The sequence below is a fragment of the Simochromis diagramma genome, unplaced genomic scaffold (assembly GCF_900408965.1).
Source record: "Simochromis diagramma unplaced genomic scaffold, fSimDia1.1 OVJJ01000487.1, whole genome shotgun sequence".
NCBI classification, from domain to species: domain Eukaryota; kingdom Metazoa; phylum Chordata; class Actinopteri; order Cichliformes; family Cichlidae; genus Simochromis; species Simochromis diagramma.
In genome coordinates, this window is record NW_024387305.1 from 3,770,360 (window position 1) to 3,796,966 (window position 26,607).

A 26,607-nucleotide genomic window follows, 5' to 3' on the forward strand; every position below is an offset into this window, starting at 1 on the left:
TAACAGACTAAGCTCCTTAGTCTATTATGTCTTTATGGCTCTGAAACGTCTGCCTGAAGGTAGATGTTCAAACAGTGCATCATCATGGTGAGATGGGTCCCAAAGGATTTTATTTATGTTGCTGAGATAACGGGAGCAAACAAACTGTTTATTTATAAATAAATAGTCTGCTTCATAATGAGGAGCTACTGTTACCAAGATTTCTTTGTCAAAACAGGATTATTATGGCAAGAGGCTGAAGAAAACCTCAGACCTAAAGACCAATGCCTGTGTGGCTCCAGTCCAGCCCACCCCTGACTTCATTCGCCAGGCACTGAAGAAAGTACACCCTGAAATCACTGCTAGGTTAGTGGGTTGCTGACCTCTCTGTTCTTCTAGTCACACTTCAAAATCAGTGAACCTGATATGTTTTTGTCTCCCACAGGTACTATGGCTGTGGTTTGGTTGTGCCAGAATGCTTAGAGGGCTGCAGGATACTAGATTTGGGCAGCGGAACTGGGAGGGACTGCTATATGTTGAGTCAGCTTGTGGGTGAGAAGGGACATGTCACTGGTATTGACATGACTGATGGCCAGGTATTGAACATCCGTATCGCTGTATTGGCCTTATGATTAATCGGTGCATCCTAGCTGATGGTTAAATGATACTGAATTGAACTCAGAATATCTCCAAAACTCTATTTAAGGCTGTTAAAATCTTCTAAGTGAAGATTTTTCAACTTCTTAATTTGTAAAGACAAAACTCTGTTCTGTATGCATGCATGCCTTAAATACAACCAAAAAGTTTTGGACTTATTGAGTGATACTGATAAATTCTGATAAATACCTCTTTTTTTTTCTTCTTTTTAAATTCCAGCTCGAGTTGGCCAGGACCTATGTGGACCATCATATGAAAGAGTTTGGTTACAAGAAGCCAAATATAAATTTTGTCCAAGGCTACATCGAAGCCTTGACCGAGGCAGGTCTGGAAAATGACTCGTTCGATGTAATTATGTAAGGTGTCTTACTAATCCTTTTTTGTGTGCAGTTTAACAATATATAATCATAGAATAACAGTTTTCAACATCTTCTGCTTTTGCTTAGCTCCAACTGTGTGGTGAATCTTTCTCCAGACAAGAGGCTGGTACTGACTGAAGCTTACAAAGTACTTAAGGTACGCTGCTTCTCATTTTTTAAATATTGTTATTAAATCTTCAATCATAAAACTATGAGAGCAAAGCTAAGCAAATATTTATACATTTACATACACTTTCTCATTTTTCCTCATTAGGATGGTGGTGAGCTGTACTTCAGTGACATTTACAGCAATGGAAGACTAACAGAGGAAATTAAAAATCACAAAGTGTTATGGGGTGCGTCTAATTAATATTCTACTGCCATAAATTGACAAGCACCCACCAGAATATCATAGTCTGTTTTATCTTTGCAGGTGAGTGCCTTGCTGGAGCACTCTGCTGGAAGGATCTCCTGCAATTGGCTGAAAAAGTGGGCTTCAGCCCCCCACGGCTGGTTACGGCCAGTGTCATCACTGTTGACAACAAGGAACTGCAGGACATTCTTGGTTTGACAGCTTTTTTACTTGCTTGACTTTTGCATTATTTGCTTGATACAGAATTACACTCAACAGCCACTTTGTTTGGTACATCTGTTCAGCTGCTTTTTAATGCAAATATCTAGTCAGTAAATCACATGACTGCAGCTCGGTGCGCATAGGCATGTCGACATGGTCATGATGACCTGCTGAAGTTCCGACCGAGCATCAGAATGGGGGGGGGGGAGGTGATTTAGGTAACTTTGAATGTGGCGTGGTTGTTAGTGCCAGATAAGCTGGTATGATTATTTCAGAAATTGATGATCTACTGGGATTTTCCCACACTGCCATCTTTGGAGTTTACAGAGCTCTGGAAAAGAGTAAATATCCAGTGACATTCATGTCAGTTGTACATACAGGCACAATCGACATGAATGATGCTATCAGAGAATCTTTTGCACAAGTACTTAAAGAAGAACATTTTATAGATTAACCCTACAAATAAACATTACTAAGTTAGCTTGCACTATTATGTCACTGCTGGTTTTCTCCTAACCTATATTTATGTAGCTACAGTTACAACTAATGTAACATTACAAGATTCCAAGTTATTTTACATTTTGAGGGCTGCTAACCTTCTTGTATGACCTGAAATTTATTTATTTATTTTTTAATTTCAGTCTTGTGTGTTTAATACAGGTGACTTCAAGTTTGTTTCTGCCACATACCGCTTGTTTAAGGTCCCCAAGGAGAACACCAAGAACTGCAAAGTCATATATAATGGGGGCATTACAGGGGCAGAGGATAGTTTCCAGTTTGACTGTCAGTACACCTTCACGGTCTGTATATTCTGAATTAGAATATACATCAGCCTTCTACTCGCTTAAACTGTGCAAATGATTTCAGATTTGGATGTATTTTGTAGGCCAATGAAGTTGTGGAGGTGGATGGAGAGGTGGCCAACATACTGACACATTCCAGATTTGCAGAGGACTTTACTTTCCAGCCACTGGGGGGCCCCACTGGGCCCTGTGGAGTCAAACCTAAGGTCAGTGTTGTGTTTAAATTCTTGGATGTCTCTTTTACACATTAGGGGTCAGTATGTTTCTGGTATCAATTTGTGTGACACACCCAGAGGGCAGAGCGCCTCTGTCAAACTGTGCTCACAAACACACATGCATGTGCTTCTGCATGCTGTACATTCTTGGACGTTCACGTACCGCTCAAACATACATACACACATGCACGAGCACAAGGTCAAGCAGCTGTCTTGGACTCATAACCAGACTGTGGAGTCATGCTGGGGAACCTTGAACAAGAAGGAATGTTCTACACTCAGCTAATAGAATACCATTTCATCGGGGCTTGCAATCATTTTATACACATACACCTCTAACAGCACCGCTTTACATTTTTTAAAAATGAGTTCTCTAACTTGTTAACCGCTCATTAAAGTGTTTTTTTTCTCTTCTGATATGAAAAAGAAGTAAATTAAAATGGTAAAGGCTTATCAAAATCCACCTCATTATTAACAGTTTGGACAGTGTGAAATCTCGTCTGAAAGAGTTTTCTGTAATCACTACAGCAGTGTGCTGATAATAGTAATAAAAAAGCCTTTGGTCTTATTCATGGAAAGAACAGCTGCTTTGAAATTGTGACTTAATGAACAACCAGCGACTGATAAAGGAAGCACAGGGCCATAACAAGACTCCATGTAGAAGAGCCGGTGTTCTGTTATAATGTACCGTAATAGTACCTGGATTCACTTCTTCAATTTTGTGACCTTGCTTACAGTGATTTGGGATGAAACACAAATGTTACATGATACATTCTTGTAACTGGGTGCTTGTTCTTTTAATGCTTCTGCTTGGCTGAATTATTCATACAGGCTGGCATTGAGGACCCTTTTGAGCTGGCCCTGAAGTTGGGTGTGCAAGGCCCTGCATCAGCCACTGGGGGATGCTGCAGCACACAGTCTGCTGGCTGCTGCAAATGATGGTGGGAAGAGCACAAAGAAACAGGCTCAGCTTCCTGCCTACCAATAATGTCTACATGTTTGGTGAACTTCCATGAGTATTAATTCATTCATTTTAATTAAACATAATCATGTTCCTCATATATGACCTCACAACTTCATTACATCGATAAACAATAAACACCTTGTGGGTAGATCATAATTTAATAGATACTGGTTGCTCAAACAACTTCACCCACCCAGTGTATAATGGAGACATCTCAGCTGGTCAAGTTTTAGTTTCACTTTGGAACACCCTGCATTGCAATTACACAAAGCCACCATTTGCTTCACATACTGAATGACTATGTGAAGGACTACAAGTGTATGGCCTGCAGAGAAATGAGTTCTGCTGATGACTTTAAAATGTTTTATTGTGTAATCAAAGTGTTTGTATTTGAAGTTGCTTCAAGTGCATATGAGCCAATTTAAGGAGCCAGCATATGATTTAGGACCATAAGGAAAAGAAATCTCACATCAAATAATTTTAGTTTGTCTTATCAGAGTGAGGTGGTTGTTAAATTGTACCAACTATTTTTTAAATTAAGGTTAGGGTGGTTTATTTTGCTATAATGTCAAAGAAAATAGTTAAAATTGAAGAGATCTGCTCCCTGCTTCTAGTTTTCAGCGGTACTATCCATTGGTTTTGACTGAACTGTTGTTGAATCAAGGGTGATTAGAAGCCACATAACATTTTTGAAGTCTGACACTGGTCCACAGGCCACATGTTGAGTACCTAGGCTATAAATTATCTTGCGCAAACAAGATAACAATATCACTTTGAGGGATTTAAGGGTTCTGCAAGTGCTCCCAGTTAATATTTTATGAAAGGATTAAATATGGTAGCAATTCATTAACATAATTATATTGTATAGATAAAAGGAAAACTTTAGTAAGGTAAAATAAAAATGCAACAAATTTAAAACCTTTTAACAACCATGAGCAGTATTAAGAAGAGCAACTTCTTCATTTGTGCCTCATTTTGTCATATGCCTGCTTAGTCTAATTATTTTTTTACCCATAAAACTGACATTGTTTATTCACACAATACTTTTTACTTCCCTTAAAACCTTTGTTTTAGTAAATCGGTGCTTAATTGTTTTGCAGACTGGCTTTAAGATATGCTTCAACAAAAGTGTACAAATTATTTCTCATTATTGTGATGGTTATGTGTTATTTCTGATAAAACACAATAAATATTAATTAATGAAATGACTCTTCTATTTTCATCTTTGCTCCTATGATGTAGTGCATTATTTCTAAAGGTACAAATGCACATTTGTATTTGGGAAAAGCTTTGGTTAAGGGGACCAGTTCAAGCCATGGTGGTCAGGATCTCTCACTTTAGTTTCATTTTAAGTTTAAAGGGGGAAAAGATAAATAGGCTAATAAGAGATAATTGTATTAAAGAAATTGTTTTTTGTATTACACATCTCAATGACGTACATGTATATGTGTTTAATGGTTTTGACAACTTTAACCTCTTCAAGTTAGTCAGTCTAAGAACATATTACTGTCCACTGTAATACCTATCATTAAAATGAGACATGATATAGATAGTGCTTCGGAGTTTCAGCATGCAGTATGATGCAATGCGATAGGAGGAAAACAAATTAACATGTCACAACCTTTGATAGTCTCTATATAGATAAAACATGTTGTAGTATTTATTTTAGTTAACCTTTAATCTTTGCACGTGCCTTTTTTAAACATTTAGACCGGATATTGTGGTTGTCTTTTCTAGCATGATATGTTTTAAGAAGTCACGAGTAAAGTCCTATCTGTCTCCTAACATGAGGTGCACTTGTTTTGGAATTTGATTCGCCAAGGAGGCTGCGGACGCCCCGCCTCCCGGCCAGCGGAACCTCCCGATTGGTCGTCGCCGTCGCCTGTATCGGGGACACCAGGGGAGGCACGAGTTGGCCCGTAAGCCTGCGCTCGCGAGTCATCAGTGTCGGACACGTAGTGGGAACGAGCAGGTCCCGATGCACAAGTCACGGCAACCCTGGGCGGAGATGAAGGCGGACTCCGACTGGCTCTGATTTTTAAAAGCCCTTTTCATTCAGGAGGTTGGTTGCCAGTTGTTATCAATATGGCAGAACCGTTATCCCAAGCACCCACCGCTGCAAAAATGGCGTCACTTAACCGGGTCCGAGCTTTGGCGATGATTTTCTTAACTGTCACTGGCTGCTGTGTCACCCCGACAAGTGGCAAGGAAGGGTCCGAGGAGACCGTCATCATAGGGCTCCGACTGGAGGACACGGACGACATTTCCTTCATGGATAAGGGCTACCTGCGGGTGAGTGAACGCTCTCGGGTAAAATTAAGAGTGTACGGGCAGAACATCAACAACGAGACCTGGTCCAAAATTGCTTTCACGGAACATGAGCGGAGCCGGGCGATTGGGAGCATTGACAGCTCCTCGGGGGATAACCAGAGCCAGGAGGACTCGTCCGGCTTGCATCCCTGTGGTTTTAGGACTTCGGATATAATGATATTGCCCTACATCATCCTGAATCGAAAGACATCCGGTATAGTTGAAATTGAGGTCAAACCTCTGCGAAAGACGGAGAGGAGTAAAACGTATTACCTTTGCATCGCCACCTCGACACCAGCCGTGGCCGGGATGCACGACCCGCGGACGGAGAACACCTGGATCTACCACGATGGGGATGACACCAAAGTGATAGTGGTGGAGGAGAAAAAGTTTCTGCTGCCTTTCTGGCTCCAGGTCATCTTCATCTCCATGTTGCTTTGCCTGTCCGGTATGTTCAGCGGGCTGAACCTGGGGCTCATGGCTCTGGACCCCATGGAGCTCCAGATAGTGCAGAACTGCGGCACGGAAAGGGAGAAGAATTACGCCAAAAAAATAGAGCCGGTCAGGAGCCAAGGGAATTATTTGCTATGCTCTCTTCTGCTCGGGAACGTGTTAGTGAACACCACGCTAACCATCTTGCTGGATGATATCGCCGGTTCGGGCTTGATTGCTGTTGTCATGTCCACCATCGGTATAGTCATTTTTGGGGAAATTGTGCCACAGGCCATCTGCTCCAGGCACGGCCTCGCTGTGGGAGCCAACACCATATTCCTCACCAAGTTCTTCATGCTGCTTACCTTCCCTGCGTCCTACCCAGTCAGTAAGCTGCTGGACTACCTGCTCGGACAGGAGATAGGAACCGTGTACAACAGAGAGAAGCTTCTGGAGATGCTGCGCGTCACGGACCCCTACAACGATCTGGTGAAAGAGGAGCTGAACATCATCCAGGGCGCGCTGGAGCTCAGGACTAAGACTGTAGAGGACGTGATGACGCCGTTGAGGGATTGCTTCATGATTCCTGGGGATGCAACGCTGGACTTCAATACCATGTCCGAGATAATGAAGAGCGGCTACACGCGCATCCCCGTTTTCGAGGGCGAGAGGTCCAATATAGTGGATCTGCTCTTGGTCAAGGACCTGGCCTTCGTGGACCCGGATGATTGCACTCCGCTCAAAACCATCACAAAGTTTTACAGCCACCCGTTGCATTTTGTGTTCAATGACACCAAGCTTGACGCAATGCTGGAGGAGTTTAAAAAAGGTAAGAGAGTTTTGCATCAACCTTTGACATCTGGAATGTGTTAAAGGTTGATGTCTGTTCTAGGCAGGTCTTTCACATGACCACTCTCTTTGTTGGATAAGGCAAGGTAGATACATGAGTTATGTAATCGTTTATGATGCAAGGAGTCACTGAGTGCATGTGGTGTATCTATAGGTCAAATGTCTAAAATCAGATATTGAGCAATAAAAAGAAGGAAGAGGAATTCCTCAATAAATTTCTTGTACTGAAGGAAAAAGAGATGGGGGAGGTAGCAGCAAAGGTTCTTTCCCCCTCAGACAACACTGAATCTGCCACAGGTGTAGTTGCCACATCTTCACAGGTCACTTCCTGTAAAGCGGAGAAGCAGGTGTCCTTATCATTCTCCATCACTTCCATTAAGTGTTAATGTTCACACTCTCTCTCTCTCCTCCTGCTTTTCCTCCTCATGCCTTGCCCTCCTCCTATTCAACCCTTTTCACACTTTCCCATTCCTTTCATCTCTCGCTCTCTCTCTCATTTGTAAATGCATTAGGACATGTGGGAATAGTGCAACAGCAGCACTGAGGTTATCAGGTGGGGGCATCTTGTTTGAGAACCTGCTTAAATCCCTGTCTGCCTCTCATGCGCTTGCTTCAGAGTGATGGTGGCGATAACTCTTTTTTTGTCCAATCCTGGAATGCAGTCGTGTGGATAATGAATAACAACCTCTAACACCCTCAAGCCCCCCGTGTGCTGTGTGTATTTGTATGCGCATGGTGTTTGAGAAAGATGTTTACCTCACCCACGGTTTATCTGATGTTTTGCATAGCCAACCCCCTCACTGTTGTTGCTTCTGACTAAGTTATTCCTGGAAAGGGTTTGTAGATTTGGTGCTGGACTGGACTGATGCATATACAGACACACCTGTCAGCAGCTGATTTATGAACTCTTAAAACTAGGGGGAAAAAACATGACTGTTGTGCGCTTATTAGAATATTCGCTTCACTTTAAGAGGATTAATTGGGAGGAAAAACAGAACAAATCAGCGAGCTCCATTACCAGAAATTAGGTGTAGTTCCTCTGCCAAATTAGCATTACATAATATACTATTTGGGGAGGGGGGTGTTTGTTTATTTATTTTCATTACAGCTGACTAGTCACAGACATGCACCAGTTTTCTGAGTCAACAGAGAAAGTTCACCATCCTGTTATATTATCAGAATACTAAGATCAGCAAATGTTTGCAATTTCTTTTTATTATTACATATCTCTGTTGTGATTGTAGTAGACATCTGATGACTAAGATTTTGTGTGTTACAACCATTTAGTGAATATTTGAATGTTTGTGTTTACTTGTGTTCCTGTGTGTGTGTGCATTTGTGTGTGTGTGTGTGCTACACAATGGCGCTGAATCCACAAGTCACTTCATTGATAAGTAATATTGCAGAACATTAACTGGGGACTGTTTTGGTGGAGATATCATCTGAATTTCAGGAGCGGGAACACTCCTACCTTCACGCCCCCTCCGGCCTCAGCCTATAAAAGCCCCCCTCCTCCAATACCTGCTGTTCTCATTTTCACGCCCCACCCTTCCCCCTCATTTCTCCCTCTCTTCTCCTCTTCTCCTCTCTTCCTTTCCTTCATTCATTTCTCGTTAGTACATGGGGATCTGCCCTGGCCCAAGAGCCGTCGCCAGTCCCCTTCGAGGCCTTCCCCAAACCGCAGCATCAGTCACACTTCCTCATCCCTCATCGCCCATCGTTACCGAGGATGTGGTCCCTGCTAGTGAAAAGAAAATAATTGGGTTGTTGATTCATTAGTCACCATATTTCAGTGACACAGAAACTTGTGTGATTCACTTGTGTGAAGTTTTTATTTTTGTAAGGTAGCAACATTTTAGAATAAAATAGAATAATCCTTTAATTGTCCCACAAGGGGAAATTTGGTTGTAACAGCAGCCAAAAAGACACATATACAAACAAACAGTACACAGGACACAGAACAGAAACATACACAATTTTTCTTACATATTTACTTTTACATTTTCTTCTTAAGGAAGGAAAATGTGCCTTGCTCTGATGGAGATTTAGTAATGAATAATTACACTCCTGCACAATTTGTTTCGACAAAAAAACAATAAACTAAGACAAACCGTTTTCTACTCTTTTTAATTAGATGCATGTTTTTCTATCTATCCACTTTCTTAACTCCTTATCCAGTTCAGGGCCATGCTAGCCTGGAGCTTATCCCAACTGTCATAGGATAAGAGGTGGGGTACAACCTTGACTGGTCACCCATCTATCACAGAGAGAAAAGGACAGCCGCTTATGCTTCCAGGCAATTTAGAATCACTAATTAGCCTAATGAGAATGGAGCGATCCCACACAGGCGCAGGGACAACATCCACATACCAAACAAAAAAAAGATGCCAGGCAGCTGACAGTCTCAAATCCAGGGCCCTTTTGCTATGAGGCGATATTCATAACCACTGCACCACTGTTCCACTCGTGCTTAGTTTGCTTTAGAGTCATTCCTCAGTTTGTGCGCAAGCTGCAGATGTGGTCGGAGTTTAAAACATCTGCATGCACCTCATTAAATATCCCGGGGCATCGGTTCATGTTCCGTCCTCAGCATCCAAACACTTGCTACATACCTAACATTGAGTTTATGTTTAAATAAAAGCTGCTGCCTAAGCAGCCATGACATACTTTGGTTTGAAATACTTAAAAAGAGACAATTAATAAAATAATGTGAAGTTTTTCTCTGTAGAAGTATTTTGCCTGTTAGCAGAGAGAGTGTCTTGTTGCATAATGATGCTTTAAATAATTCAGCTCCATTCATCTCAGATATGTTTGTAAATGGGTAACCGGGTGTATCTGTTTGCAGTAGTTAGTGGCAATTTGTGAATTCTGTTCACATACTCCCACTAAAAGACGCATACATTACGTTTTCGCATCATTACACCTGCATACTTAATCATAAACACTCAGCTCTGGAGGGTATAGCGTCTGTGCTCCTGGCAGTGCACCAGAGGGGAATTCAAGGGAGGCAAGTCATAAGCAACTGCTGTGGGGAGGCCTGCGGGGTCAAAGTTTCCCGTCAATCTGGCTCTGTTCACAGCACACACTCAGTTCAAAGTGCTTTGTATTGTAAGTCATTGTTAATTAATTTGATGCCGCTTGCGGAGCTGCATAGTCGTTTGGAGTCGGTTACAAAAAAAAAAAGAAACAGTCCCAAAACATGCTGCTCACGGTAGAGACTGTGTTAGAGCATTGGATCAGAACTTTTTTCATAAGTTGGTTCCTCTTCACAGTTGTGGATTTGTAAGAGAGGATTTCAGACTGTGCAGCATTACATAATTCACCGTGATGCTGATTCTACTCTTTGTTAAGGTTTAAAAAGATTCTCAGAAGTGCTCATTTTACTTGAAATATAGAGAAGCCACCATAATCAACGTGCCCCTGCTTATGTTTTACCCAGCTCCATCGAGGTCCTAGGTCAAGGGTTACAGTGAGATTCATACAGGAGGTGTTTAATGCAGGCAGACACACTTCTGGAAACTTCTGACCCTTCATTAATTGCTCTCCATCTGCGACTGCAACAATTACTGTCATCTGGGGGTTTCTTGTCAAGCTGCAGCTTTACCCGTTAATGAGTGGGTCAGTGAGTGCCTTTTGGGACAAAACCAAGTAGCTGGGGCAAAAACAGGAATTTAGCTGCCCTTCTGGCTTCCAGTTATGTGCGATATTCCTGAAAGTGCAAGTTAGTCACCCCTTCACATACAGTGTTCCAAGCTTTTTGAGAGGAGGAATGGATTTACCGTAGGCATGAGAGCTCAACTCAGGTTGCACACATGTTCCTCTACACCACTCTGCTTTCTGATTCTGGGGAAGCCGGGCCACTCGTGCAGCATCAGATGCACGGGCACTTAGAGTCAGTTTATCTTATCTCCTATTTTCAAATTGCATGTGTGATTGATGCGGTTATTCTCCTGCGTGCTGGTGATAAATATGTTATTTCACGTGCATACTGTTTAGTCATGCCTACAAGCTATTATGCCACATTCTTCTTTCAAAGCACAGCACTCATCTGCAAACCTTTTCTGCTGTTAAATGACTAAAAGTTCATTCCACCGTGGTCTTTTCAATTCAACCACTGTTTCCTAGCCCAGACTGCACTGTATTCTTCACTGTTTTAGAGTAAAAGTCCCCAGTGTAAAAGAACCTACATGAGAACTGGCACGACTTGAACTAGTTCCCTAATTGCTGCAATATAGGCCAATCTATGCTTAATTCAGATTCAGCAGCCTTGCAGGCTCTTTGCTTAGGACTTTGTCTTAAAGTGAAACTCATTTTTTCTCTTTTGGGCCTTGTTGAAATACTGACAGCAGTTTGTGTGTGTTGCGTTTTTTTTAATGTTTTTAGTCTTTCTGGGGGTTTGTGTGGAGCATGTCATAGCAAATGTCTAAAAAGCGTGATGGATTGTTTGCCTGGTAACCCTCGGTTTTTAACGCTGCATCAAGTGTTGGGATTAAATGACATCATGTTGGTAAGAACACTTAATGTTTCCTGATGAGGGACACCCCTTTGAACTCAGCGTGACTTCTTCTGCCAGCCGCTCACTTTATCAGAACTAATTACCTCGAATCAAAGGTTGTCTGCATTTCACTATACTTGGTATTACAGAAGACGGCATCGGCTGCAGATTTTCTCTCGAGTGGAATGTAATATCATTTAAAAAAAACCCAACACTCTGCATTTGAGTGTCGCAAGTACGTGTTACCTTCAGCGTAACATAGTGTGTTCATTTATAAACAAATTTATTTATTATTTAAACACTTATCTTTTTATAATCATATCACTTGTGATTTCTGCTTATTTGTTCAGGCACCTGTCTGCATGGTTTATAAGAACAAAAATGATTCACTTGTTGTAAACATATTCCTCTGTTTCTGCAGCCTTTTTAGGAGGTCTTTGAGAAAGAAGCCAGAAAACCTCTGTTGTAGTAACCTGTTGTTTGGTAACTTCTTGTATGTGACTAAGTTTAAAGGCCCACACAAGTTGTTAATGCGTGTTTTAGCCCGTTTACTAAAAGCGATGAATAACTCACTGCCGCCAGATTTTCTGGCTCTGGACGTAGTTTTGGAGAAGCCTGTTGAAAGCGCATTATGTAATCCGTCACGATGAAATTTTCATTGCTTTTCTTTGTATTAAGACAGCACCTGACAAAGGATTTTTCTAGTTCACTAGTTGCCGTTAATTCATGCGGTTAGTTCACTTATTGTTGCTGATTGAACCAGACAAGTCATTTATTAACTTAATCATTTGGGAATACCAGAAAATTGTTTGAGTTTTTGAGAAAGTAGAGTTTATATATAGTAAGCACAGCACTACATTATGGAGAATTATTTAATAACTACCCTTTAAAGGCCACGTGCTGACAACACCTGAAAAAGCATTGGTAATCTTCATGTGTTGAGGTAACCAGCATGATTATCTAATGTGAGAGGGACTCACCAGGCCCACTGAACACTTACATGTATATACTTACATGTTTTACATGATAAGCTGTCTTTGAGGTTAATGAATAAAGTGCAAAAGTACTCACATCATCTTTTCAGGGATATCATTTATGGTCTCAAAATGATCGCAGACCTGAATAAAGAGTTGATGTAAAGAAAAATGTCTATCTGTGGCTGATCTGTGGTCATATGAGCTGGTATACTGTACTGCTTAAAGCCTTGATTATACCAAGTTGTGGACATAGACATGGACAGCTGGAGACACCATGGCTGAGTAGCTATTCCTATTATACTTATAATACTTATCCTATTATACTTACTTAAAGGTGTGCATGCATAACAGTTGATGGCTTAGATAAGACACACAAAAAACCAGACAGGGATTCGGACATCTGCACAGATCCTCGCGCAGACCGTCCAGTGAGGAAATTATTGTCTGTCATATCCCAACAGACCCTAACAGACTTGAGTGTGTTACATTAACACATTCTGAACTGTTGTGGAACAGATCCTCTCCCTTAATTCCACATTGTGTTCACCAGCAATTTGCGCAGATCATATGCTTTCAGGTGCTGGAAAAACATTTTTTAAAAATGGTAAACAATGGCATTAAGACTCCTTACTGAAAAAAGCTGAGGATGGAAATGCTGTAGAAAGAACAGAACTAGAAAGCATTCACTAGAAAGTACTTTGTGTATATATGCACAATGGAGTGCAGAGATGCAGAACTGGATGATACGAGAAGAGAAGCTACGTGTGAGTAAATGCATCCACCATCTCATGGATTACTGGCCACCTGGCAGACAGGTCACAGTATGTGAGACTGAGCGGTGCTCTGTCTGATTTGTCGATGTGTACTAAAGCAGCTGTGCAGAAAGGTCTCTGTGCTGTCTCCATTGCTGTTCATATTGTACACCTGCAATTCATGGCAGATATAGAGATGCTGTAACAGTTCTGTAGTTGTTGGATGTTTATGTGGCAGAAGGAGGAGGGCAAAGAACTAGTTGATGATTTTTGTGTAACTGTCTGGGAGGAGCTGTCTGCTTCTTAATGTGAATAAGACCAGAAAGATGGTTATTGACTTCAGAAGGAAGAGGATGGCTTCATGACCCGTGTCTATCATGGGACAGGATACTGACGTAGTACAGATGTATAAGTACCTGGGCTGAACTGGAGGCTATATACTAAAAGGGAATGAGCAGACTTTAGTTCCTAAGGAAGCTGAGAGCCTTCAATCTGTCAATCAAAACAAAGGTGATTATTTTTTTTATCAGTTAATTGTGGTGAGCACGGTGGACTTTGCTGTGGTTTGCTGGGAAATCATCATCAGGTGGTGATTAGTAAGGCTCTATTACTGGCTGCAAATTGGAACTTGTGGAGCTGGTGTAGCGAGGAGGTCACTGTTACCCATCATGGATAATCCTGACCACCCTCTGCACCACTTAAACTCTGTAATACACTATATTTGTCTGGCAGAGAGGCATGTCCCATATATTATTATCATTATTATAGATCCCCTTCCTGTGTTTTTGTCAGTGCCCCTGTCTCTAAATAATGTATCAAAGCAAGTCTGACTACATCTTCCCCTACCTTTCTCTGATAAATCAACCCAACACTCATCTCCATCTGCTCCACCATGCCTATTTAAACTCATCCACCGTCACTACCTCTCCTAATCGCATCCTCACTATTATATCGGTCTCCCTCTCATTCAAACTCGTGTATTCTGACTTTCATTCCTCTTCTCTCCACCTTTGCAGACTCTCTTCCGCCTGCTCCCTACTCCAACTATAGATCGCAGTGTTGTCTGCAAACATCATAATCTACAAAGTTTTTTTCCTGACGTCATCTATAAATCTCTTCGTCACCATTGCAAACAAGAAGGGGCCCAGAGCCGATCTTTGATGTAATGCTACTCCGCCTTTCACTCGAACCCATCTGTCACTTCTACTGCACACCTCACCACTCTCTTGCTGTCCTCATACATGTCCTGCTCCACACTCACGTACTTCTCAGCCGCTCCTGACTTCCTTATGCAGTACCACAGTTCCTCTCTTGGCACGCTGTGATATGCTTTCTCTAGATCCACAAAGACACAGTGCTCCTCCTGGCCTCCTCTAATAGCAAACATCACATTTGTTGGCTGAAGAAAAACATTTGATTAAAAACCAAACAAACTGACATTTTCTATTAGCATTGCTTATACTTGCTCGTTGTTTGAGTTTGATTTTTCATAACTGTTTGGGCTCCAGGGTAACACAATTGTGAAAAAGAAATGAAGATGATGTAATGGTTACTACATTTTGTAATGCAAATTTAAAGACTTTGTAAGTTCATTTTCATAAACTCATTAAATGGATGAAAACCAGCTGTAGCCAAAATCTCACTTATTGTAATTCCCAAGCAGTGAAGTCAAGTTGGTTAGTTACTTGTGACATCCACGAATGCAGAAATGTAGAATTTCTGTCAATTCAGAATAAAAGTTGGTGTGAGACTGTGCAGTAAATGTAATTAATACTGATCGTTCCAAAAAGCTGATGTATTAGCAATTTGTGCTCAAATGTTCAGTTCAATTCAATTTTATATACAGCGCCAAATCACAACAACAGTCACCTAAAGGTGTTTAGCGTTGTTTTTTGTGTCTGTTGTTTGAATTTGTTGTCATTCACCAGTCAACTCTGTGCACATTTATGTGAAAAATCCGAGCTGGCCATGCTATGACCCGCCAACAATGCCAGGGTACAGAAATTCAGTGATTTTTCTTTTTTTTTTTTTTTAAATCTTTGACATTAATCTACTGCTAGTAAACAAGTCTAAACCCTGTTTGCAAGCTGTAAAAAATTGTTGACGTTGCTCAAGTCTGTTTCTGCTTTATTGCCCAATTTAATTTATTAGACAAGTAATCAAAAACTAAATGCATTTCAATTACAGTAACTACAATAAGCTACATTGATGATGAAGAATAAAAACATTTATTCTTCATCATCAATGAAGAATAAATTCATTACAGGTCAACTAGTAATCTGTAACTTATTACAAAAAAACCCAAAAAACTTTTCCCAACAATGAATGGATGCACTGTTGACCTTTGCTGATTTTGATATTGACTGGGTTAAACTCTTGAGTTTGTTGCGTTACAAGACTAGTTTTTGAATTGCCCCACATTCTTCAGATTCTGGTACAACATGGAGTAGGCTTTTAAGACCCGATTAGTACAACAGTTAAGGAGTGTCAATGTAGCCGCAGTGCATTACCAAAGCCTGTCTGATCTGGCATTATGACTTTTCTTTACATTTATTTTCTTCCTGGAAAATAAATGTAAAGTAGGTTTCCTGGAAGTTTTGCAGATTTTTCGTTGACTGTAATGTATTTTGATGTCAAAATTAAGATTTTGGGTGCGATCCAGTCTCTATTCACGTAGGCTGTGGTATTAAGCAGTACTGCTGGCCTACAACTCCTGCAAACAAACAACTATGTCAGCTTCAGCTTGCTATATTTGGAAGTAGCACCAAAATGCGTTAGCCTCCAAATTTGACCTGTGCACAGCCATCCAAAGATATAGTAGAAATGAGACTGCACTACTATCCAAAAGGGGTTAAAACACACAAAAAGGTCTCTGTTGCTTTATAGTTGACATTTTATCAAGGGTTACTTTGAAGAGTAACAAGTGTGGAGATCTGACATGGAAGACTTTTGATATAAACCTCTGTAATCTCACGTCCTTGCTTCTGTATGGCAGATTTATTTGTTTGTGACAATGGGCTTTTTATGAACATCCCCAAATATGGTTTTTATCACTGTAGACACTTGAGAAAAAGTCCCATATTGTACCAAGGAAGTGAGTGGGATAAACCTGAGGCACTTACTGTAGAAAGTATAGTGGTATTACTGTACTACTGTAAGGTGTCTTTCGGTCAGAACACATTGCACAGAAATCCAAACACTGTCATGTATTGTCTCTGATGTTGGTGCAAACATCTATCTTGAGCACATTTTAAAAACCGCAGTTCTTTTTTCTCGACACTGCAGTGCATCTCACTTCACATCATTTCTACCTAGTAACTTGAGTGCAGACTCATTAGTGACTCATATAACTTCTGGTAGTCTCTGACGATGGCTGCTCCTGAAGGAATGGCTTTTGTAATTTTGTGTTGTTCGTGTAGTTAAGGAGCCGAATCTGCTTCCAGCGCATGTTGCCTAGGATCTGTAGCCATGAAAAAATTTGTTATTATGCAATCCAGAATGCAGCCACCCCCACGTTGCTTTTAATAAGCTGCTTCCCAAAACAGAGCTCACACTGCACCTGCCCGTTATTTCGTTAACAGATTATTTAGACTTTGTAATTGACGTGGCCATGCAGGTATTACTGTAACAGGAGACTGAGGCTGAGAGGTGTATGATGTAACAGAACAGCCTCATGTTTTCATTTACTCTGTTGGCCTGGATTTAACTGTAAGTTACCCGAATGGAAGATGAGATATTTGCACTTACATCCATCTGTACTTAAATTTATTAATTTTGATAGGCCCTTTAATCCTCTTTAAACAAATGTGAAATGATCACCTCCATAGTGCAGATACTCTGATTTACAGCCTCTGTTTTGGGATTGTATAATCTAAGACTTTAGTGGGAGTAGAGAAATGAACTGTTGGCGTTAATCAATATTTTATCTGAATATTGGCATTTGCCAATATTTTTTTTGCTGCTAAATGTTCAAAGACTGATGATGATGATGCACCAGAAAGACTTTGTGTTTCTGTCGTCCAAATGGCAGAATATAAAACACATGCATGCAGACACACAGACACAAAAAGGCACCAAATTTAACCAATTTATTGTTATAAGCCTAAAGTTTTGCTGTTATTAAATTCCAAGATTTTTAGAAGAAATTCTATTCTAAAGCAAGAAACCACTTAACCAAGACCCTTATCTTGTTGGAAAGACACTTAAAAGATGCTCTTTTTTTGCATTTGATGGCAAAAAGAGCAAAAATCGTCCTTAAGCTGATACTTGAAATGCCACCATTACATATTTAATATAAAAAAAATCCTTTATGTAGTCGTATGCAAAGTGTCATTCATTTTGTCTCTGCTGAGAGGAACTGTTTGCTCTGACTGTGGTTATGTCTTTAAGATATTATCAGGGTAATTTGGGTGTTGTGCATGATGTCATTGTTATGAAATGACGGGAAATTGCTGCTATTAGTGTCGCCGTATGATGATTAGTAGGAGGAGAAGAGTGATGATGATGATCACTGTATTGCGGTAATCATTATGTCTTATTAGCAGGGGTTGAAATGTACAAATTTGTAACGCCGCCTCTACGTCAGTCTGTCCCACTGGAAGCTCTAGCAGGCTCTAGAGATGGCGTGCCATAATGAAACATGGAGATAGTGAGACTCCTCTTAATGAAAGCCATTAGCACTGATTAACCGGCATCCTACTGATTCTCTCATGTGGAGAAAAGTGGCGACTAGCTGCTACTACATCCTGGGTATAAATGTACAATGGGCTGATATACTTAATGTATTAAAGACAAAAGAAGTTGAGGCTATAGAATAGCGCCTGGGACTAATATACAATTATGCTTTATATAATTAGGTTTTTCCAGTGATGCATTAATGTGCAAGCAGCTTTTTAGTGTCATAGTTATTTGATTTAAAATGTATTTTTTAATATACTTCTTATGGAAATGAATGAACAAATTATTGCTTCACATTGCTTGTTTTAAGCCTTATAGTCCAGATGACTTCTGGACTATAAGGAAAAATCTTAAGAGCTGTTTTTACTGGGTTTGTTGTTTAAATGTGCTGTCATCTACCTAACAAATCAGTCCCATAGCATGGAAATGTTGTGGTTTTTTGTTTGCTTGTTTGCTCTCCTCTGGCATTAATGTATTACCCAGTCTAAACATTTATTAGAGAAGTAGTGATCAAATATGAATCAACAAAGGAATCAAAACATCATGAAGGCTACTAAAGGTGTCAGATAATTGCAATTCACTATATTTAGTTTTAAAAAAAAGATGTTATGTACTTAAGTTTTGTTTTTTTGTGTTTTTATTTAATCTTTAATCACCAGGAAGTTCCTTGAGATTAAAATCTTCTCTTCCAGGGAGACTTGGCCAAGAAAACATTGAGTAAAAGTACTTAGTTACATTCCAGCACTGCATTTTTTCTGCACAGAAGACTGTATCTTTTTCTGGTTTGTGTCTAACTTTGACTTGAGTAAAAAGAAAAATAAGGCCCATTCAGGCTGTGCCTCAGAGAGGGACAGAAGACTCTGCAGCTTGGTTAGCCTAGTAACCAGGCTCTGTGCAGCACACTAAAGGAAGCAGAGCCACTTGCTTGTGTAGCAAAGTCCCATCCCCCTCCTCCTACATTCCCTCTCTCCCTCTTCTCTCCATATTGTCCTCTTACCCATTTCCCTCAGTGTTATAAATTACAAACGACACAAACCTCCAGGCCTAATGCCCTGCTATGGATGCCTTCCAAGCTGCACTTTTTGGAGAGCCAAGAGGCTGGCTTCATTGATAACACCGGGCACACTGTCCGTCTCTCCATTTACTGGCAAGAGGAAAAGCCCAAGACGGGCCCTTCACAGGCCCGAAAGACACCAGCGCTTTTTACAATCAGCTGATGGAGCCTACTTTCCTGAGACTTAAGCAGTGGTAGTGTTTTTATTTCAGCTGGCAATGTGAAACACATCGATAATGATTAAAACGACAAAAAAGCACCGAGCATCAGGACCTCACACTTACTCTTATGGGATACCTTCTGATTTAATTATTAATTAAACTTTATAGATTTGTAAAAGTCTGTAGGAAAGTAATCAAAGTCATTTTGAGGGACATTTGGAAAATTCTCACACTGCTGTTTCAGTTTCTCAGAAATCAGCACCAGCCACTCATTAGCATTTATTAGCAAAAGCTAATGGGCCATGAGTGCATGTGACCATTTCGTGCCCTCACATTACCAAAGTTATATTAAAGAATAAACCCACTATGAAACGGAACCAAAAAACAACATTTTAATAACATTTACCCCGCATGACAAATATGATTGTTTTCCTTTTTTTCTTCTTCTCATAATTACCAATAACCTTAAACGTGGCAGCTCATGTTAGCTGAACTGAATGTAGGTTTCCAGTAGAGTCCAACTAATGTTTCAGCCAATACTAATCTATTAAAGATTTTTTGGTATTTGCATGTTACCTAGCATGTAAAAATATATATTTTATAAACAGTTTCTGGTGTAGTTTTTCCAGCAGAGTGACTCAGAGTTCATTGTTTGAAATGCTCATAGCGCTGTCTGCTGACAGAAACAATGATAGAGACAAGGCAAATGATATAATTGTATAACTTAGCATTTTAACTTGTTCAGCTGATATTTATCTACTTATGTCAACTAGTTACAGCTTACCATATGCTATATCTATATATATCTATATCTATATATCTATATCTATATCTATATCTATATATCTATATATATCTATATCTATATATATATATACATACATATATACACATACACATACCTATATAATTGATTGCACCAATTTTCCCTGTTTGTGTAATCACACCTTAAAGGTCAATTTTGAGTCACAAAAGCTCTGATCGAGCATATGGTAAGCTGTAACTACTTGACATAAGTGCTTTTATGGAAATCATAAAATAATTTTTCTGCAGGAAAAGTCCAAAATGTCTTTCGGGATACCAACAACAAGCACTCTGTGGCATTAACCATGATTCAGTAATCACGTGCAAAATTAAGTGCCCGTTGTGCTGTTGAAGCTATCAAGGTTAACAACCTTTTTGATCCGTTTTGCTGTCAGTATCTGAATTTTTTTACTGCCTTCGGATCAGTATTGAAATTGGAATGAGCCCCAAATATTGAGCCCCTGGTTTGCACCTACTTTCCGCTGCAGTCACAATAATAGGTTTGGTTTCTGCTTTCAATTTACACATTTTACCAGTTTTTCCACGTTTCAGTTGTTTTGCTCACTTGTTATCTTGTTGAAGAACGTGTCTTCAAGTTCAAGTGGCTTCACCTCTTTCATGCTTATACATTTGGATGTATCAAATCATAGAAGAACTCTGACTCAGGTTTTCACAATTATTTTGTACAAGCATGAAAACAGACAGAGTAAAACTTTTTTCCTCAAAGTGGCACAAATAACACAAAGGCATTTAAGTTGTCAAGACTGTTTTCAGTTCTGCATTCAAATGAAGAAACCAAGCAGGAAGAAATCAAATATCTGCCTATCTGACTTTGTTGTAAAGACGCAGATGCATTTTTAGGTCATTCAGGACTCTTGGTATGCGTGCGGTGGACCTTTTCCCTCTCTGGCGTCTCCCAACTAACAGCAAGAGAGGGAACTGCTAGTAGAGCCCCACTATGGGTTGCAGGCCCCAGCCACTGCTCCAGCTGACCCTACGGGCCCAGATTCAGCCTCTAAGCTTTAACCCCATCCACAGCTGACTGTCCAGCTTGAATTATTATTCCTGTCCTGTGTGCTTCCACTGCAGATGGCTGTTTAATCAAAGCTTGAAGTTCTAATTTCTTGCTTTAGGGACACAGCCGAGTTTGTTGACTTTAGTAAAGTCATCGGAAAACCAAGTTTAGTGCAAAGTGTGACGTTATGACTTGTAATCATTAATGACAATTGACCTTAAGATGAGTGAAAGAGTTATTTATGACCATTGAAGTGTTACAGGGTCAAGGCCATAATCATTTAAAAAGAGTTATTTTAGATCATTTCTGGGAAATGCATTATTTTCATTGCCCTGGGTTTTCTTGAATAGTACCTTGGATTCTTGTTTGATTTCTTTTTGGTCCTAGTGTTGTTTTACTGTGAAGGTTAGTTTTCTGTTGTGTGTCCTTCTAGTTACTTCTTTATTTTCTTATTTGTTATTGTCTGCTCTATAGCAATTGTCTTCACTTGTTCCTGATTGTTTTCACCTGCGTTTTGATAATCAACCCCTTTGTATTCTTTCACAGAAAAAACAGAACTTTCTTCTGTGATATCATCTGATGTCATGCTTGACGGATATAACCTATTGAGGTTTTTCATCCTTATTTCTTTCACTTGTGCTTCTCATTATTTAATATTTAGCATTTTATCACTCACTCAGATTCCAGTCAGATAGGCCGAGAGAACAGTCAATGATTTTTTTGGGGCACCAGTGGTTACGATGGAAAATGTTACTATTTGACCATTTGGCAACTGGTTCTTGTTGGTTGCTAGTTGTCATTAGGTAACATTTGCTTGAGAAAACCTCTTTGTGATTGCTTTGGTCACTAGCGAATTGTCACCTTTGCCTGTAGTTTACATAGTCTTGTCTACAAACTTTCATTGGCTGCCAGCCAAGCAGTTGTAAAACTTGAAAAGGTGAAACACAAACTGTAATAAAAAAATCTTTACCTCCAGAGTAAATGTTGTAACTCAGTGTTGCAGAATGATGTTTCGAAAGGTGCAGCTTTTACTTTGAAAGCAGACAGTCTCTGGTTCCAGTTTGTGTTGCTCTTATCACAGTTTCACTATCATTCTTAAGAAATAGTTGACTAGTGTTTGCAAACAAGTCTGTGTCTTCTGCTAGCAACCTGAACAATCACCCAGAGGATTTTAGTGCAACAGTGTATGCCTCCAACAACCAGTCCAGTAAAAGATTTTTCCCCTGGTAACTGGTGGTTAGTGGTCTAACCATGTTCTAGACGAGGGGTCTCAAACTCCAGTCCTCAGCGGTCGGTGTCCTGCAACTTTTCCATATCTCCCTGCTGCAACACACCTGAATAAAATTAAGAGGTCATTAGACTCTAGAATTTGACTGCATGCTGAAGTGTAATATATCTATATCACTAAAGCACTTCTGGATGGATGCAAACTGCATTTCGTTGCCCTGTACCTGTGCATGTGCAATGACAATAAAGTTGAATTCTAATTCTAATTCTAAGTGGCAACCCCTAACCCTACTCACGTAAATTTAAGTAAATGTAAGTGTTTGGAAAAATGTACTTCTAAAAGTACTTTTATTGGACCATGTTCATTTACTCATAAGCTGCTGTAACATGAATCAAATGGTTGAATTGCCATCTCAGCATGCAGTCAAGTTCTATAGTCTTGCTAATGACCTACTAATTTTAATCAGGTGTGTTGCAGCAGGGACACATGGAAAAATCTGCAGGACACCAGCCCTCGAGGACTGGAGTTTGAGACCCCTGTTCTAGACCCATGTGAACGGGCCTTCAGGAATTGATTTCACTGGTGGTGGTTACGACTACAACCCAGAAACCATCCGCGATCTGGGAGTACACATTTTTCCCTCACAATCCTTAGTTTGTCAGATTGTTGGTAACTGGTCTATAGACCTGTGTGGCTGGGGCCTTATTCAGTTGACCCTATAGGATTAAATGTCTAGCATCATATAGTTAGTGGTCATGTGGCTGCAAAACCTGAACATATAGTCCATTCTTGGACTTTGTTGTTATGCTTCGCTGATGAGCACTGCCATGTTTTGAGCTTGTGGGCTTTTTTGTCTTTTGTACCATTAACACAATGTGATTGGGAGGTACGGTGCAGTGGTACACCACCTCTGTTGGCACTGTAGCCTCACAGAAAGGGAGGTCTTCAGTCTGAATCTGCCAGCTGTCAGGAGCTTTTCTGTATGGAGATTGCATGCTCTCTCCGGGTACTCCAGCTTCCTCCCATATTTCAAAAACAAGCTTGTTAGGTTAATTGGTGATTCTAAGTTGTCTGTAGGGAGAGAATATAAGGGTGAATGCTTGCCTCTCTGTGGCAATCTGTCTAGGCTGCCTCTCCAACATGACAGTTATGACAGGCTCCAGCCCTCCTCCGACCCCAACTTGGAAAAGCAGTTAAGAAGATAAATGGATATTCTTGGCCCAAACATTTAAATGAAAGCACTTCAAATGTGGAAAAACTATGGAGAAATGATAAAAGCTATTTATGTGTTCGGTGTCATGGTGTATGGTAGCCTACCATACACCATGAAATAAGTCATTTTTAAACTATATAATATTTAAACAGGAGTGAAAAACTCAGATGTTAAAATCACTTGACTGGAGTTCATGTTTACATATTTATTTATGCAGCAAAGTTTGAGAATCATCACTGATGATTCTGTGGAGGTAAGAAACACAGTGACCCGGGACGTTTTTGCAGGTTCTGTGTTTTCCTTCACATTCTTAAAGCTTATTGCAGAAAGAACAGGAGCTTTTTTATTCAGTACTTAGCTCATTGTAGCTTTAAGGATTTTGCCCTGTGGCTAATTGTTTTTATTGAGGCATTAATTATGAGTTTTAAAGCTCTGAGTACTCCATGCCAAGAAATGTGTGTTTTTATGCGTTTGACTAACTTGCTCTTTCTGTGTTAAAAATGAAGAGTGCATCTAATGATTCGACTGCTGGTGTGGCAATGGAATAAATTGATTCATTATTTTGATATTAATTTTTAAAGTTTAGCAATTTTTAACAGACATTTGATAAGTAGTCTAATAAAGTCCCTGTGATTGCTCTAAACATGCTAGAGATTTATTGCATTATTGCATTGTCACATTACTGTATATACAAAGTATAAAAGTTGTAGAAGAAATAGATTGAAAATTGAATGTTGTTCAAAAACAAAATACTACAGCAAATGATCTTTATCACACAGCCACCATTTGATTATTTAATTCTCTAATATGTTGACACTTACTGATCAGGTCTTGGTATTAGCATGCTATTAAGCACTTTCTATGTAAAGACAATTTTTCGCTCAGAAATGACCACAAAAATAATACAAAACAGTTTTTCTTTAATTTTTGCTTTTTTAAGACACCCTCAGTCCTCGTCATCCTTGTGCGATGTGCTAACCATTCAGCAGTTGCAACACTCACATAACAGAGCAGCACCTGACCGCAGACTCATTCATTTATCCGCACTGGTTTCCCATTGATGCCTCTCCTTATGACTGAGGCCCAGAGGAATCTCCACCCAGGGGACCTTTCAACAACAAACGCAGCCAGCTATGACAGCAAGCTGCTTCTCTGAATGAACAACAATGTCATTCCAGCAGTGTGTGTGTGGCTGTCCTGTATTTGTGTATGTGTGTGTGTGTAGTCAAACACCACTGGCTAGTAGCAGCAGAATGATCTTGTGACCAAGGCCACTTAGTGACGCTTTGGAGCTGGAAGTGGACTTAACTTTTGTCCATTGATTGATTTGTCCATGCTATTGCTTCGTTAGAAGACCTACCAGTGCATCAGTGACTGAACACAAATGCTGAAATAGTTGTTTTTACCTAGAAATAAGTCTGTTTTAAGGTGCATTTCCACTTTGGTTGAGGTGCTGTCTCAATTCAGTAGCTTAGTAAACAATGTCACTGAGTGTATCAAGATTATTAGTTGTGAACAAGACAATATCTCTAAATTCCAGGCTGAAATATCTCAGATCTTGTGAAAGGCAATTTAAATAACCGACATTTAAAATAGGAAGGCGTCTATTTCAGTCTTTGCACTCGTTTGATCATATATTTGGTGTCCGCAACAGAATAACTGTTTTGTTTTGCTGTTAAAATAATGCTAAACAGTAAAAATAGTAATTATAGTAGTCATTTTCAGTTTTGTGTGTCTGAGTTTGTGTTCACATGCAGTTGTATATTTGTCCATGCAAATGAATATTAGGTCTGTTTCTCAACTGTTTAGTTGATTGACTGGTAAATTACAGGGTAAGTGAGTCAGTCAGTGAGTCAATTGTTCAGGCCAGTGTTCATCTCTGTCCAAGTGACCCTGATTGTTTATATTTGTGACAGCTATGGACCCGAATGTGCATACTGAAGATTATGATTGTTTGGGAAATGATTATTGTTTTTAAAATCTGAGCTGTTTCTCCTCATTTCCCCCACAGTTTCTTACAACATCACCCATTTGGAAGTTGATCAGTGATCAAAGTCAAAGCAGTTTGTTTTGTTAGTGAGAAAGCAAAGCATGCCTCATCCGGTGATAAATTTCCCAAATATCACATGTGCTGATGAGTATCTATAAAGGTTATTGTTATTAATTAAAAGAAACATGGGGTTAGTTGTAAGTTAAAAGGGTTGGTATAGTGAGCAAGGTCTTGTTTAGTAAAGAGGAAATCACAAAAATGGTTAGCATGGAGCTTCGGAGCAGAGTTGTCCTTCTCACCCCTGAAGAAGAAAGCAGAATGTGGTTTTGTACTGTGAGCAGACCCAGATGTTCCCAATAACTGGTGAACTGACCACCTACTTGGCATCTGCAACACAAAACACAGAGACAGAAACTACTATATCAGTATATCTAAAATGAGGATTTTTACATATTTGTTTTGAAAAATATCTCCGTTAACATGAAAATGAAAAAAAAGAAAACACCTCAAGCGCTGTCAAGTGCATGCCAGAGGAACAGACGGCGATATATATCGATATACCACCATCTTTCCTAATATAAAAAAATGTTGGCCAGTCAGACACCAATAATATTAAAAGCACACACCTTTGTAAGACAAGTTTGTTTTTCTATTCCACATGTCAGTGCAGAAACTGAAAATCTTCACCTTTGAAGGAGTTTTTCAAAAGTTCTGTTTTCACTTATCTAAAACAGCATTTTTGTGTGGACAAAAGGCTAAAGTGGATAGAAAAAGCGAAAAACAAAATACCAATGTACAGGGTGGGCCATTTATATGGATACACCGTAATAACATGGGAATGGTTGGTGATATTAAAGCCCTGTTTGTGGCACATTAGTATATGTGAGGGGGCAAACTCCTCAAGATGGGTGGTGACCATGGTGGCCATTTAGAAGTCGGCCATCTTGGATACAACTTTTGTTTTTTCAATAGGAAGAGGGCCATGTGACACATCAAACTTATTGGTAATGTCACAAGAAAAACAATGGTGTGCTTGGTTTCAACGTAACTTTATTCTTTCATGAGTTATTTACAAGTTTCTCTTTGTTCACAGCCATTG

General features: G+C 39.9%; 2 protein-coding genes across 3 annotated transcripts in view; both read left to right on the forward strand.

Moving 5' to 3' along the window:
- The window catches only part of as3mt (arsenite methyltransferase), a 5,035-nt gene extending 1,220 nt beyond the window's left edge, over positions 1–3,815 (forward strand). The window contains exons 3-11 of the mRNA XM_040004824.1: positions 218–345; positions 425–575; positions 856–992; positions 1,083–1,152; positions 1,270–1,351; positions 1,429–1,560; positions 2,230–2,369; positions 2,456–2,578; positions 3,419–3,815. Coding sequence (XP_039860758.1) covers positions 218–345; positions 425–575; positions 856–992; positions 1,083–1,152; positions 1,270–1,351; positions 1,429–1,560; positions 2,230–2,369; positions 2,456–2,578; positions 3,419–3,526 — 1,071 coding nt within the window. The 3' untranslated portion in view covers positions 3,527–3,815. The remainder of the gene's footprint in view (positions 1–217; positions 346–424; positions 576–855; positions 993–1,082; positions 1,153–1,269; positions 1,352–1,428; positions 1,561–2,229; positions 2,370–2,455; positions 2,579–3,418) is intronic.
- Positions 3,816–3,930: 115 nt separating this feature from the next.
- The window catches only part of cnnm2b (cyclin and CBS domain divalent metal cation transport mediator 2b), a 50,395-nt gene continuing 27,718 nt past the window's right edge, over positions 3,931–26,607 (forward strand). For both annotated transcript variants that reach the window (XM_040004818.1, XM_040004819.1), the window contains exon 1: positions 3,931–7,122. In XM_040004818.1, coding sequence (XP_039860752.1) covers positions 5,637–7,122 — 1,486 coding nt within the window. In that variant the 5' untranslated portion in view covers positions 3,931–5,636. The remainder of the gene's footprint in view (positions 7,123–26,607) is intronic.